This window comes from Wyeomyia smithii, chromosome 2 (genome assembly GCF_029784165.1).
Source record: "Wyeomyia smithii strain HCP4-BCI-WySm-NY-G18 chromosome 2, ASM2978416v1, whole genome shotgun sequence".
Lineage (NCBI taxonomy): Eukaryota > Metazoa > Arthropoda > Insecta > Diptera > Culicidae > Wyeomyia > Wyeomyia smithii.
Window position 1 is genome coordinate 9,887,787 of NC_073695.1, and position 16,895 is coordinate 9,904,681.

The 16,895-nt window shown below is 35.3% G+C and overlaps 2 protein-coding genes across 3 annotated transcripts in view; both read left to right on the forward strand.

Annotated features, from left to right (window-relative positions):
* The window catches only part of LOC129726076 (RNA-binding protein Musashi homolog Rbp6), a 1,668,991-nt gene that overhangs the window by 634,287 nt on the left and 1,017,809 nt on the right, over positions 1–16,895 (forward strand). The gene's annotated exons all lie outside the window — the stretch shown is intronic.
* Positions 2,191–4,375, forward strand: LOC129726077 (microfibril-associated glycoprotein 4-like). The gene is made up of 3 exons (XM_055682687.1): positions 2,191–2,278; positions 2,333–2,902; positions 2,961–4,375. The coding sequence occupies exons 1-3, from the start codon at positions 2,205–2,207 to the stop codon at positions 3,076–3,078; spliced, it is 762 nt and encodes a 253-aa protein (XP_055538662.1). The 5' UTR covers positions 2,191–2,204; the 3' UTR covers positions 3,079–4,375.

Consider the following 16,895-nt stretch of genomic DNA (forward strand, 5'->3'; position numbering starts at 1 on the left):
AAGAGAAAACACGAACGCAAGATTAAAATACAGGTCGGACTCAATTATCCGGAATTCGATTACCCGGAATTTTAGACTCGATTTTCCGGGATTTTATTTTTTGGGTTCGTTTTTAATTTTTTCTCTGAAATATCACCATTACCATCCCTTCTGGCATACTTGATACCATTTATGTTACATCCTGCATGTGTGGGACATGTTCGAATGAAGTGAAAATAATCAATTTCCAATTTATTTTTCTTACTTCTCAAGATTTTACCTCTTTCCCCCTCAAAAATAATTTTTGTTTACGCCACTGCATCAAACAAGTAAAATAAGATAAGGGATTCATTTGTTTTATGTTCGTCAATCGCAAATTTCAATATTTTTTCTGTGGCTCGATTATCCGAGATGAAGAATTTCTTGATGTTCCTGATAATCGTGTTCCTGATGCATCATCCAGGCTCATTCCCAACGGAGTCCGAAGGGTTGTATGCAAATCCAAAACCCCAAGATCAATCGATATCTCAGTCAAGATTACTGGTTTCTTACGTATAATATACTCGAATGTATTAAATATGTAACTGAAAAAAAAATTGATTTGTCAGTTGCCTGTAGATTTCAATGAAAAAATTAAAAATTATACATGAGAAACCAACAATCTTGAATGAGATATCGGAAAGAGTCACTACATACAAAAAGGGGGTGAAAAGTATCATATTAAAGATGGGAAATTAGAAATGAGAAATAAGAGCAGAAAAATCATAAATGAGAAATAACCATTGAAAAATGCAAAATGAGAAATGATACATGCGAAATGAAAAATGAGAAACTAAATTTAGTTTCTTTAGAACTAAATTTAGTAATATGAAGTGAGAAATCAGTAATCCAAAAAGAGAAAAGAGAAATGAGAAATGGGAAACGAGATATAAGAAATTGAAATCGAGATATGCGAAATAAAAAATGGAAAAAGAGAATTGAGAAATGTGAACGATGAAATGAGGTATAATTATCGTTTACGATCTATTCTAAGTAGGCTCGAAGGGTTGTGTGCCACGATCGCAAGATTGACGTTTAATCACTTAACCCTCTAGTGTTCAAAGCTTCGGTAAAATTACTATAAATCTTTTAAAACATTCTTTAGGTATTTATGGTAGATATCTAAGAATTTAATCGAAGATTAACAAATTTCAACAACAGCCGGATTGCAAACGGTTATGCTTGCACCAAACTAGTATTGTAAAATGTTCAATCTTCAATTATCCATTTAGTTGTTTTGAGTTTAATTTGAAAAATCTGTATTGAGCGTCTTAGTAGAATGATTTCAGAAATCAGAAAAAAGAATCATAAGTTTCCGTTAAACTCTGCTAGTAATTCGAAAAGTAAATATTGAATTTATTCCGTACAAATACGTATTTCGACTGCGACATACAGTCATCGTCAGTGCTTATGTGGACTGGACCAGCACTGATGATGACTGTATGTCGCAGTCGAAATACGTATTTGTACGGAATAAATTCGATATTTACTTCTAAAATTTCTAGTAGAGTTTACCGGAACCTTATAATTCTTTTTTCTGATTTCTGTTTTGAGTTTGTTATTTCATCTAAAATCAGATTCTTTGATCAGAAATTGATGCTAAGATATTACCGTCCGTCGCAACATCCTCTAGTAAAAGGATTTGTATGAGCCAAAAACTGACTCCTACATAGGCTCCCAAACGTTCCCCGACACTGATAGGAAAAGAAACCGACTTCTGTTCTAGTGCTGCTCTTGTGGCATGCTCCAACTTACTTTTAGTGCGTACGAGCAGGTTCATCAGTATTTGACGAGTTGGGTTGTTATGAAACTAAGTAATTATCCAGAGGAGGGGTCCTGACTTTGTGACGAAATGCTACAATGGGAGAGTAATGGGGTCAAAAAACCTACAAAAAACTACGGATGTTCCCCTACAAGCAAATCTCAGTTGGTGTTACATGTTTCCGCCTTCAATGTGTTCCATTTTTTCTCAGTGACACAATTCTTGTTCCCTTGGTAACCAGCAGCTCGAAACCTTCTTTACACAAATACAACTAGTCAATTCCATGAATAAAGAGTTACAATTGCATCCGGATAAAGTAAACAAACACATCCCGTACTCTGTTTTTATTCAAAATATATGATATAAAAGCATCTGATAACAAGCAATCAGCTGGTACTAGCGCTGCTAACGTTTGTTGATTAACATGTGTCTAATCTGGCGTAAAATATTCGCTATCGCGGTTTGGCTCAGCTTGACCGGGGCGCAAAATTCTAGACCGTAGGTATTCTTCGTCGATTAATCTTAGTTGCTGAACCAGTTCACTTCCAACAGCTCACCCAAGGAAACATCATCGGTACTGCGTAAAGCTCCCCCACCCCTGATTAGGGACTGCTCCGAAGCCAACCCGATTGCATCCGGTGTTTACCGGATGCAATCGATTCCGCAAACGCAGCCATATCCGGTGCTGTGTGTCCGAAAGGCTGCTGACCCGGGTCCCAGCTGGACGGTGATTCAGCAGCGGTTCAATGGTTCGGTGGATTTTTTTCGTAATTGGCATGATTATCGGGACGGGTTTGGGAACGTCGCTGGCGAAGGTGAATTCTGGCTGGGATTGGACAAGATTCACGCCTTCACGGCGGCGGCCCCCCACGAGCTGCTGGTTGAGTTGACGGGCTTCGATGGTGCCTACTGGTATGGGGCTTACAGTTTGTTTGAAGTGAGCAGTGAACGGGAAGGTTTTGCACTGAAGAAGCTGGCCGGATTTCGTGGAAGTGCAGATTGTTTGTCCGCTCATTTGGGACAAAAGTTTAGCACGTTCGATAATGATAACGATGGGCTTTCGGGACAAAATTGTGCGGTTCGGCATGACGGTGCCTGGTGGTACGATCAATGTTACACGGGGTGAGGTTACCGAGAAGAAAAAAACTCTTAACTCTACTAATTGTCTGCTGCTTTCTAGGGGTTCAAACTTGAATGGAAAATTCGCCACAGATTTTGCTGAAAATACCATCAACTGTTACGTGAAAAACGTGTACAAGGATCTCAGACAAACACGTCTTATGATACGAAAAGTGTAAACAATGTAGTTAATAAAAACAAGTTGAGTTCAATAACTAGCACATATTTTGAAAACTCAGCAGAACCATAACTGGTGTAAGTTTGCAACCGCTGGCCTCTAAACCTCCAACTGAAACTGTCATGTGTAATGACTGTGTCGTGGCTGGCTATACACTTGACTCAAACGGCGAGCAGTTTTATCCTCTTCCGGAAAGCCATCGCAAACAAAGTTCACTCTTGGTGTGGGTGCGGTTGGTTGTGTCTGCTTGTTGTTAGACGAGGGTGAAGACGATGGTGATGACGTGTATTCACAAGCTAAAAATCTGTGCAAACAAACTTTGGAACTGCTTCCCATTGAAAACCAGTATTTGGTGCGTCAAGTGTCACGAGTTGATTGGTGCTGGGGGACTTCCCCTTGGCTATAGTTTGAGAAAATTCCCCCTAGCACCAAATGCACTCGAATTCAAAAGTTGTGGGATACAGAAAAAATCGATTACCCGCCAAGTCGAAGCTAGTCGTCAATTAAGTCGAATTAAAACTGTATTACCCTACAAGACACTGTGCGCTAGCGGTCATTAGTTTTATCTCGAAAACCCAAGCTATCTTTACTACCTTTTTCAGACTGCCGCCTAGCAGCAATAGGTTCGTTCCGTTTCGCGGTTGAAGTACTTTATTGTGGATAACAAATTGTTTTATGGCGCACAACCTGCACCTTTCCTGATGGGCTGTATTATTTCCTTTGTGTGCTGCAGCCGGTAAAAGACGCCACCGAACAACGACAATCCGCAAACATTCGAATCTTTCGTCGTTAGGTAAGGATTTGCCCTCGTGGCTAATTCAAACGCGCACGAATCCTCGGTGTCATCAGATTTTGCTTTTCCCGTACATGCAGCATAATCAAGAAGGATACCCTCAGCTCGGAAACTCTCTCGAACTCACACTCACACATAAACACACACTTCATAAAACCGATATTATGCAAATGAGTGGCGAATGCGGTTCCGAGAGTTCCCCATATCCTTTTACATTGCGGAATCATCCACCGAGAAGAAGTGACAGCAGCCCACAGTGGACCCACAGCACAGCACTGCACAGCAAATGTAAGCACAGAATATGGGAAAATTCTAATGCATGATCATGAAGTTATAAGCTAAGCACTTGAAGTTCGACCCAATCCGGTTCGGTCCCTCCGGAGGGGCAGCCGAAAAAGAATATTGTCGGTATGTTCATGAGCCACCCCGGCAAGGACACCGTTAGACTCTCTCTCCGGTCGACGTACAGAAACTAGGAATAAATTACGGATCGGATTAAGCGGTTACAGGGTGGCTTTAGTTGGAAAGATTTTCAACTCGTTGGAAGGGCGGTGTGAAAGGGGGAAGGAAGACGTGGGGGTTAAAATTTTCAGTCACCTTTCAGTTGGACTTTGCTGTATATACTACATGTAATTTGAACTTTAACATGCACTCCTTGCCTGTGGGAAGAACTTGCCGGAGATCGATTTGGAACGAGTTTTACGCATATATTTGAATATACAGTGTTAAAAGCAGAAAGTTGAAGTCACAACTTGTGTTATTTTTAGATAAACGGTACGAAACAGAAAAGAATCAATGCAAAAATCTACCAAACCAGGATAGAGTCACAAATGAGAAATAGAATACCAAAAACTAGACGACATTGGAAACGAATGAAGAAAAATATAAATCAAAAAAAAGGAATTTACTTCAAATTAAAAAAAGAATCGAATTTTTGAAATGTTATGCCAAGTGAAGTAAAGCTGTATAAAATCATTTTATGGTATTTTCAATCAATAGATTTATTTGAAAATTAAAAAATGTATAAATTATGTAGGCATTTTGGCATAACTGATACTAATCGTTTCAAAGCTAAATCAAAAAATTTAAGTACAACGTTGAATTTAATTTAAAAAAAAAATGAGGAAAGGCATTACACATTATTCAATTTCTGTTTTTACCAGACTTTTCCAGTTTCTGATTTGAAAAGAATTTTAAAATTAGTCCTAAATAGGAGCAAAGATTAAAAAATAAAATGCATTAGAAATTAGGCAAATAAGAGCAAAATTACAACGATCGATCATCGAAGACAAATCATGATAGGACGCATAAAGTTGTATGTCATTACGTGGAGAATGTTTAAAAAAAGAATTTGAAGAATTTCCAAGTTTTTTTTTGTTTACAACTTTTTATCTCGAAATTTAAAACATATTATATTTTGGTTTTTGATAAAAAACTGATGCAAAAATATTATTATTTACCACACACAAAACCCGTATCCGTGGGTTGATGATGAATGAAGTAGACGAGCGCTATATGTTTTTTTTTGTTCAATATTTAGAGGAATTGATTGAATGTTTTTATTCTAACAAGAGGGGTAGGGCGTTGTCGAGATATGACATACTTCTACTGGAGGGGATCATTATAATGTGCAAAACGTGACAAGGGAAAAGGGGAAGATCAAAATTTGCGTGACGTAACAGATCGCCTGAAAAAAGTCTTAAACCAGAAATAAGAAACAACAATGAGAAATAGATACTTGAGAAATAGGAATTGAGACATGAGCTATGAGTTATGCAATATCAGATATGAAAAATGAGAAATATAGAGAGATATGTATATTTAACTTAAAACATATCAAATTTTCTCGTAACGTAAAATAGTCGAAGTGATAATTCAAAGTGTGAAATGTTGGTAAACTATTTCAAAGTGTCCTACAAGTATATATATGTGAAGGTTTTTGAAAACCTGTCTTAAAATAACATTAAATGATTCCCGAATCGTTTTGCTTTATTGTAGTTTAATATATGAGATATAAGATATGAGAAATGAGATATGAGATATGAGATATGAGATATGAGATATGAGATATGAGATATGAGATATGAGATATGAGATATGAGATATGAGATATGAGATATGAGATATGAGATATGAGATATGAGATATGAGATATGAGATATGAGATATGAGATATGAGATATGAGATATGAGATATGAGATATGAGATATGAGATATGAGATATGAGATATGAGATATGAGATATGAGATATGATATATGAGATATGAGATATGAGATATTAGAAATAAGAAATAAAAACTAGAAGTGAGAAATGAGAAACGAGATAAGGAAAAAGAAAAATTAGAAATGAGCAATGAGAAATAGGAAATGGGAGATGAAAATGAGAAAAAAGAGATTCTTATCTCAATAAGAAACAGGCGATGTGGATTAATAAGAATTAGAAAATATCAGTGAAATATAGAAATGAGAAATGAGTGTTCGAAAATCGGAAATGAGAAAATGAGAAATGAGATACAGGTCGGACTCGATTAACCGGAACAACAAAAAATTCTCATTCCGGATAATCGAGTTTTCCGGATAATCGAATCACACAAAAAATACTGAAATTTTGCAATTAACGGACATAAAATAAATATTTCTATTCTTTATTTACTTGTATGATGCAGTGGCGTAACCAGAAGTTATTTCTGAGGCGAAAAGGGGTTAAATTGCGAGAAGCAAAATAAATAAATTGGACATTGATTATTTTCACTTAATTCGAACATGTCCCAAACATGCCGGAAGTTACTCAAATGGTAACAAATATGTCAGAAGGGATGGTGAAGACAAAATTGCGGAATAAAAATTGAAAACAGACACCAAAAAAATAAAATTCCGGATAATCGAATTCCGGATAATCGAGTTTCCGGATAATCGAGTCTCCGGATAATCGAGTCCGACCTGTGACAGAATAAAGAAAGGAAAAAGTAGATATGTGAAATGAGCCAAAGACGCTATAAATGTTCTCAAGTTTTTCTGAGATTCTTTCAAAGTTGTATAATTATTCAAAAATCTTATGAAATTTGTTTTGAAACTGTCCAAAATTTGTTTGGCACATGTTCTAAACTTTTTCAAAATGATTTAAAATTGTCTTCAAATTGAATCAAAATTATCAAAAAAATTTTTAATAATAGTTGAAAATTATTCCAAAACAGTTTAAAATTAGTTTCAAAATAATTAAAATTGAGTTGATTGGTTGATTAAGATTTCCAAAATGAAAAATTGTTCTAAAACTGTTTTAACCCAGAAAAGATAGTCTGCGTCAAACTGAATGCTCGATTTCAACAAAATTAGGCACTTTTCTTCTAAGAGTGCGTAAGTTTTTTCTCATTTTTTCTTGATCAATCACAGTCGAATCCCCCAATAACGACACCATACCAAAACGGCATACCAAAACTAATACTTGTCATTCTTTATTGCGACAATAGTACAGTCGAATCTCTCTGTAACGACATTGCTGAATTTATAACGACATTCTCAACGGTACCTTCTGTTCTACATATGCAAACATTCTTCGTATTATTGCGACATTCCGCTATAACGACAGTCCCTTGCGATGTCGCTATAAAGGGATTCGACTGTAAAGAAATTCAAATCCCAAATTCTGTTTTTTTTTATTAATCGATGTGTTAACACCGTGATGACGATTCGTCGATAGTATCTAAAGAGAATGTTGATTTTCAATCATCAGAAACGAGAAATAAGGAATGAGAAATGAGAAATGAGAAATGAGAAATGAGAAATGAGAAATGAGAAATGAGAAATGAGAAATGAGAAATGAGAAATTACAAATGGGAAATGAGAAATGAGAAATGAGAAATGACAAATGGGAAATGAGAAATGAGAAATGAGAAATGAGAAATGAGAAATGAGAAATGAGAAATAAGAAATGAGAAATGAGAAACGAGAAATTAGAAGATTAGAAACGAGAAATGAGAAATGAGGAATGAGGAATGAGAAATGAGAAATGAGAAATGAGAAATGAGAAATGAGATATGACAAATGGGAAATGAGAAATGAGAAATGAGAAATGAGAAATGAGAAATGAGAAATGAGAAATGAGAAATGAGAAATGAGAAATGAGAAGTAAGCAATGAGAAATGAGAAATGAGAAATGAGAAACGAGAAATGAGAAATGAGTAATGAGAAATGAGAAATGAGAAATTAGAAATGAGAAATGAGAAGTGAGAGTTGAGAGTTGAGATATGAGAAATGAGGAATGAGAAATGAGAAATGAGAAATGAGAAATGAGAAATGAGAAATGAGAAATGACAAATGAGAAATGAGAAATGAGATATGAGAAATGAGAAATGAGAAATGAGAAATGAGAAATGAGAAATGAGAAATGAGAAATGAGAAATGAGAATTGAGAAATGAGAAATGAGGAATGAGAAATGAGAAATGAGAAATGAGAAATGAGATATGAGAAATGAGAAATGAGATATGAGAAATGAGAAATGAGAAATGAGAAATGAGAAATGAGCAATGAGAAATGACAAATGGGAAATGAGAAATGAGAAATGAGAAATGAGAAATGAGAAATGAGAAATAAGAAATGAGAAATGAGAAACGAGAAATTAGAAAACTAGAAACGAGAAATGAGAAATGAGGAATGAGAAATGAGAAATGAGAATTGAGAAATGAGAAATGTGAAATGAGAAATGAGAAATGAGATATTTGAAATGAGAAATGAGAAAGGAGAAATGAGAAATGAGAAATGAGAAATGAGAAATGAGAAATGAGAAATGAGAAATGAGAAATGAGAAATGAGAAATGAGAAATGAGAAATGAGAAATGAGAAATGAGAAATGGGATATGAGATATGAGAAATGAGAAATGAGAAATGAGAAATGAGAATTGAGAAATGAGATATGAGAAATGCGAAATGAGAAATGAGAAATGAGAAATGAGAAATGAGAAATGAGAAATGAGAAATGAGAAATGAGAAATGAGAAATGAGAAATGAAAAATGAAAAATGAAAAATTAAATTTCAGAAATGAAAAATGAGAAATGTGAAATGAGAAATGAGAAAGTAGAAATGAGAAATGAGAAATGAGAAATGAGAAATGAGAAATGAGAAATGAGAAATGAGAAATGAGAAATGAGAAATGAGAAATGAGCGATGAGAAATGAGAAATTAAAAATAAGAATTGAGAAATAAGAAATGAGAAAAATGAGAAATGAAAAATGAGAAATGAGAAATGAGAAATGCGAAATGAGAAATGAGAAATCAGAAATGAGAAATGAGAAATGAGAAATGAAAAATGATAAATTAAAAATGAGAAATGAGAAATGAGAAATGGAAAATGAGAAATGAAAATGAAAAATGGAAACTTAGAAATGAATAATGAGAAATGAGAAATAAAAAATAAGAATTGAGAAATAAGAAATGAGAAAAATGAGAAATGAAAAATGAGAAATGAGAAATGAGAAATGCGAAATGAGAAATGAGGAATGAGAAATGAGAAATGAGAAATGAGAAATGAGAAATGAGAAATGAGAAACGAGAAACGAGAAATGAGAAATGAGAAATGAGAAATGAGAAATGAGAAATGAGAAATGAGAAATGAGAAATGAGAAATGAGAAATGAGAAATGAGAAATGAGAAATGAGAAATGAGATATGAGAAATGAGAAATGCGAAATGAGAAATGAGAAATGAGAAATGAGAAATGAGAAATGTGAAATGAGAAATGAGAAATTTGAAATGAGAAATGAGAAAGGAGAAAGGAGAAATGAGAAATGAGAAATAAGAAATGAGAAATGAGAAACGAGAAATTAGAAAATTAGAAACGAGAAATGAGAAATGAGGTATGAGAAATGAGAAATGAGAAACGAGAAATGAGAAATGAGAAATGAGAAATGAGAAATGAGAAAAGAGAAATGAGAAATGAGAAATGAGAAATGAGAAATGAGAAATGAGAAATGAGAAATGAGAAATGAGAAATGACAAATGGGAAATGACAAATGGGAAATGAGAAATGACAAATGGGAAATGAGAAATGAGAAATTTGAAATGAGAAATGAGAAATGAGAAATGAGAAATGAGAAATGAGAAATGAGAAATGAGAAATGAGAAATGAGAAATGAGAAATGAGAAATGAAAAATGATAAATTAAAAATGAGAAATGAGAAATGAGAAATGGAAAATGAGAAATGAGAAACGAGAAATGAGAAATGAGAAATGAGAAATGAGAAATGAGAAATGAGAAATGTGAAATGAGAAATGAGAAATGAGAAATGAGAAATGAAAAATGAGAAATGAGAAATAAGAAATGAGATAAAAGAAATGAGAAATGAAAAAAAACGAGAAAGCGGAAAAGATAAATAAGGAATGAAAAATGAGAAATAAGAATTTAAAAATCAGAAATGAGAAAAAAGTCAGAACATTGATATACTATATAAGCGAGCAGTAATGTATATTAAAATATTCGAGGTGAGGTATATAGAGTTCGTCGAACGTCGACATGTGAAAAACGCCATAATTTTCTTTTATTTTTGATTTTAAATTGTCTCATAAAGCTGTTCGAAACCATATCAAATTTGTTTCGAAATTATTCTAAAGGTATCATGAAATTAATTCAAAATCGGATGAAAATTGCCCAAAAACTGTTTAAAACATGTTCAAAAACTGTTAAAATTACCTCAAAGCTATCTTAAATTTGTTTCAAAAATATTTGAAATATACCAAATATTGAGCAGGAATTTTTCAAAATTAGGAATAAACAATACTAAAATTATTTCAAAATTTTCTCACAACTACCCCTTTTCTTCGAGACTGATTAAACAATTTTGTAGCAATTTTTTCAATACCTATTATCGTGAAATTTTTATATGTGAAAATTGTTAGAAAAGGTGTTTCAAAATTATTGTTGAATAGTCCTAAAATTGTTCTTAAATCGTCTTAATATTGGTTCAAAACATTCTCAAAATTTTTGAAGATTTGTTTCAAATGTTTTTTTCGACACTGTCTCAAAGATGTTTTAACTGTCCTAAAATTAACTAAAAGTTACTGTGTTCAAATTTTTTTCCAATTCGACTCAACACTGTTACAAAATTTTCCAAGGTAAATAAAAAAGCGTCCCAAACATTTTTCAGTATGGTTTTTCTATAAAACTGTTTCAAAGAATCCCAAAATTATTATAGAATTTTCGAAAATAGCATGAGCATGAGCATGAGCATGATTAACCGCCCGCGGTTGCTACTTCGTTATTGCCAGATCAGCTGTAATTACACAAAGAACCAACAGATGATGTTTGGGACCAACATGCATCCTCAATGTGTAAAAACAGGTGACCTAAATCTTTATATTAGGCAATACCAGCGCCGGCCGCATCCGAATGCAGGTCAAAGAAGGAGTTTGTATAGGAATATGTTGACGTGATACTCGCTTTATTGGAAGCCGAGAACACCTCTGCACTTTCACGAGAAATCACTGGGATGTTGGAGAAAGGGAAAGGTATACAGCAGGGTTCGTTTTGGTAAACGATGCGCTAATTTCGAATGTCGGGTTCTTCAGAACAAGTGTCGCGCCTACAAGTTTATTACATCCGCCACGATATTCATAATGTGGTTCGAACTTATTTAGTTTGATAATGTAATACCGCAACAATAAAACGTACGCGAGGATACAGGACCTTTGACTAAACCGAGACAACTTAAAACTACCGTATATCTCCTCGTAAGGTGATGCTCTTTATACCTAAAACTATTGCGCGTTGTTGATCTATCTGTAGATAAAACGACCTCATGGAAGGTATCGACGCGGAGGTTGAAATGATATTCATCGACTGAACGAAATCTACTTCGATTTGCGATGTAATAATTTAGATGCAACGCGCGAGCAGTCTCCGGCTTGACGTTGATGAAGATGAGAAAGATATGATGAAATATCTGGGTTCACTTCGCGAAATCACCACACGCCGGAGGTCCATTTATCAGCAAAACACTCCCGGGATGAATACGCGTTTACACCGAAGCGTTACGAACAACCGCTTTAATCCCCCCGGCCGACACATACGCGCAGGAACTCGACGTTTACGTCGATTATCTCTAAACGATGTACGCCTAATACGCCTAATAAATATGAAAATTGGCAATGTTCCATGCATCCAAAGCCTCAACAATTTAAAAAATGCAAATATACACATTAGCCGGAATATATTTTTAAATTTGTTGACAAAGTGCCGAACTAGTCATAAATATAACATTTTATGTAAAACAACTGGTCAAAAAAAAAGCTAGAACAATCAAAAAATCAAAGCATATGATTCCTGGGAAACACATACTCCAAACTCCACAAACCACACTAACACTTTGTGGACAAAAACAAAACTTGTTACTGAAACCCTGCGGCAAAAAATACCGCGCACAAAATTTCAATGATGAAATCAAAATCTCTCTGTATCTGCTTTCTAACAAAAAGTAAAACTAGAAACAAGCACCAAAATATCACTTTACAATACAGACAAGACAAAACGTATACTTAGCTTACATCTCTTCATTTTCCAGTTGTTTTCATCATTTTTGGACTTTTCTTTAAATGGAAGTACAGTGGCAACATGCTTGTATGCCTTCACACACTCGTTTAATCCATACAACATTTCATTCGTTGAAAAGAGATAGCACATAAACACTGTAAACGGCGATGCATGGTTTTGATCTTATTGGCAAATTTTCACTTCAAGTTTAATTAGATACAAGCCAAATATAATTTGCACTATGCCAACGAATAAATTCCTAATGATTCAATCACTATAAAACTATGTGGAGCAGCTGCTCGAAAAACACTCTCCTTATTGTATGCAATAACACCACACACTCCACACTTTCAAACCGTCGCCAAGACAGCGATAAAAAAAAAAACAAGAAAAAATAAACACTTTGGTGAATCTAAAAAGCAACGCAATAATATTCAATTTTCACAATTAAATTCACTTTTTTTGTGGAACTTCAAACTTTTCGCACTTAGCACATTGCAATAGAACACCTGTATATATGTTTAATAATTCTTTAAGTGTAAAATAACCGAAAATCACCAAATAATGTGATGATTTCAAAGCAGGAACCAGCTGGCCAATCTTGATCACGGCATCGCACAACCATCCGCGAACTTTTCCAAAAATAAAAACAATTGTAAATTTAGAAAATAAACTCACTCCGCGATAACATCTATAACGCACATGCACAACTAAATTAAACAATTTTTCTTCCGATATAACATGCGAGCGAAAAATTTGTGCGTCCGATTTCGGTCATGGCTTGCTTCCTCTCTTATCATAGAACTTTCGAAAATAGTTTCAAAATGATTGAAAATCTTCTTGAAAGGTTTTAATTTTTTTTTTTCAAAACTCGTTTAATTTTTTTTCAAAATGATTTCAAAATCATACTGAAATATTTCACCATCTTCAGATTGTTTTGAATATGTTTGAAAATTGTCGTGAAACTGTCTTAAAAATGCTTTGAAATTAGCCCTAAATTGCTCGGAATTGTCGCGAGATAATTCTTTCCACAGTTGATAATAGGTCTTACAATATTTCTAAACTTACCTGTCAAATGTTTTTTTTTCTAAATTGCGAATTTTTAGGATGTGTTGGAAATTCAAAAACGAAAGTACTTACGTAGATGAAATTTAAATGAGGAAACAGAAATCAGAAATGAGGAAAAAGAAATAAAATATAAAATATGGTATATGAGTATAAAAATGTATGATGAGAAATGACAAATAAAAAAAAAAACCCAAAATGAGAAACGAAAGATGAGGGAAGAGGGATAGGATGGAAGGTTGGAGATAAGCGATGGAAGATGAGAGATGAGATTTGAAAGACGAGGGATGAGATTTGGAAAATGTGAGATGAACCATGAGATATGAAACATAAGATTGAAAGATGAGACCTCAGAGCTTAGAGATAAGAGATAAGAGACAAAAGATGAGGGATGCAATCTTGCAATAATCACACATGATTTATTAAACTGAAACAAAATCAGGTTTTATAAATGTTAAAATTCATAAATTAGCTGTGAACAAATACAATAAATCAAAAGGGCCAAAAATTGGCCAATAACGCGAAGTTGGGATTGCCAAATTAAAGGAAAACCCCTGTCAATTGGATAGGAGAAGATGAGAAATGAGAAAAACGGAATGAGGAATGAGAAATGAGAAATGAAGAATGAAATAAGGAAAAATGAGAAATGAGAAACGAGCATCGAGAAATGAAAATTGTGAATTGAAGAATAAAAAATGTGGAAATGACAAATAAGACAAATACAGCTTGGACTCGATTATCCGGAGTATTGAATATTTTTGCACTCCGGATAATTGAAATTTCGAATCACAAAAAATTGCCCAATTTGCGATCAACGAACATAAAATAAATATTTAATTTTATTATTTTACTCATTTAAATCAGTAGCGTAGCCAGAAGTTATTTCTAAGGAGAAAAGGGGTAAAATCTTGGAAAGCAAAAAAAATTAGACATTGATTATTTTCAATAAATTCGATCATATCCCAAACATGCCGGATTGGACATATGTGATAAGAAATAGGTCGGAAGAGATAGTAAAGATAAAATTTCGAAAATAAAGTTCAAAATGGGCAGCAAAAAAAATATTCCAGATAATCGATTCTGAAATTCCAAATAATCCGGATAATTGATTCCGATCTGTATCAGGAAAAAAATAAAATAAAACTAAAACATTCGATCTTTACGTTACCCCATAAAACTTTTGCGAAATCTGACCTCAAAGATAAGATGCATTCCCAACAATTTCCTTCTACATCATAAGTTCGGGTGTCAATCTGAGAACTTGAAACAAATCTACTCGCCCCAGAGGATACTCACCGCTGCTGGGTTGCAATCGTTACAACTTAATAATACAACCAAATCCGAAGTCGCCACAGAAGGTTTACCCCCTTCAATTTGTCGGTGCGTTCATCCACTCGACACTAAAAACTGCAATTAATTACCGCCCGGAGAAGAAAATCGGTATTGTCTGCACTTTTCATCCAGTAACCAAACTTATACGCTTACAGCACTGCGTTTCGGTAGAAAGGAGCAGCAAACACAGGGTGTCTTGAACGCACCAAACCGAAACTTGTAAACTTTTCCTGTCCTGTGTGCGGACATGTCTCCCACTTTTGTCGTCTACGGCTGGAATCGGAGTTTCTACAGGAAGGACGCAAGAGTAAAGATTGAGATTACTTCGCACTAGAAACTGTATGGACAACACTTACACTCGTCGACTGGTGCTCGTAAATGGTTTAGTGCAGGAAAGTATTTAGAATTTAATATTTAGGTGGTGATAAATCTTTGGGTGGTGTTTCGAGAATGCTATACATACGACCGTACGTACGGAATGGTTTGCAGTTCAAGTCTGGCTGAAAGTCGGAGAGCTTGTTCTAAATTTAATTTGCGGTTCCGGCGGCGGTTCACTAGCACAGAAGACTAACTTTTGTACCCGATATGATTTGATGAGGGAAAATCGATTAGTGTTTATTGTGTTTTTTTCTTCTACTACTGAATTTACCGATTGAGCTGCGAAATCTTGGCCGCCAACGCGGAAAATCCGTCGAGTGAAAATTAATCGGCCTGGACCTGCTGCTATCATTTAGAAAGTAAAGATGCCATCAATTAGATCCGAGTGAAACGATTATTCTCTCTTTTGCTCTCACTCCACTTGACAAACGCCTTCAGACAACCGATGTCTTTATTGTTGCTGTAACCGCAAGATCCTGCTACTCCGTTTGATATACGAGAACGGTGGCCGACAGTGCGAAGTTCCAGCATGCGTATCTCGTACAGTCGTCGCGTTCGGACGATGGAGACAGCAAGCAAACATCCACCCACACCTCCTACACCTGCACAACCCGCAATGCCACCCTAAATCCGGAGATTTATCGCTTCGAGCCTGACACAGTGACAGGAGGATATTTATCCCTTTTGCGGACCGGAGAGGTTTCGGTATTGGCTGGCCAAGCAAATTGCTTTCTCTCAGGTGATTGCTGTAATCGATGACGGATTAGGCCAGAAGTTCCAACGCCAGAATGCTGGTAATAATTTTATCAGTTTCTGAACAATTCTTAGGCGAACACTGCGTGTCCAGAAAAAGAAATTTTCTTCTATTGTTGTAGTCGTCTATTTTCATGCACAGTCCCAGCCCAGTAGCTCCTAGCGAACGACCTCAGTAATGTTTGATGTACGATTAGACGATCCTGTATTTATTTCCCTTGCACTGGCTGTGCGTCACCCGAAAACGATTGCTTTTTCCGGAAAATGGCGCAGTGTGGCAATGTTAGTAGGTACACTCCGTCCGTTTTGGTCATCGCCGGGAAAATGCCCGAACGGCACTTTTTTGCCCCGCATGCGGTCATCCGATTTACCACTGGCGAAGCTTTTCTCTTCATGAAAAATAAGGAACAAGCAAGAGTGCAGCGCCAGTTGAAAGGATTTATGGCCATTGTTTGAATTGACTGCCAATGGAGATGAATTCGATTGACCAACAACGGGATGATAAGTGAGCAATTGGCTGCCTGAGTGCTGTGGCAGAGGAGAACCATTTCTGAAAGGGAAATAAGCAAGTTTGTGTTGAGTTGGCCATTTTGTGGTGCCAGTAATATATTTAAAACATAATCTAATTACAGTTGAAATGCAGAGTACCAACGATAATTTCGTTTTTCATAAAAAATCCTCACCATTTACCGCTTTGCTTCGTAATCTCATTTTCTAACAACGGATCGTCCACCACTGCCACCCACATTTATTCCCCCTCTGAGCCGGTAGCCGGCACCACAGGAAAATTAATGTTGGTGACTATTATCGAAAATGGTTCGATATCATTCAGGTCATTTATTTATTGATTAGTCAGTTGTTTTCCCGTTGGTTGTCGCCAATCAAACGGACGGCCGGATCATTTGCAGACGACACGTTTGAATGATGGCACACTTTTACAGTCGCACCATCATTCGTATATGTCTTTTTTCTGTGT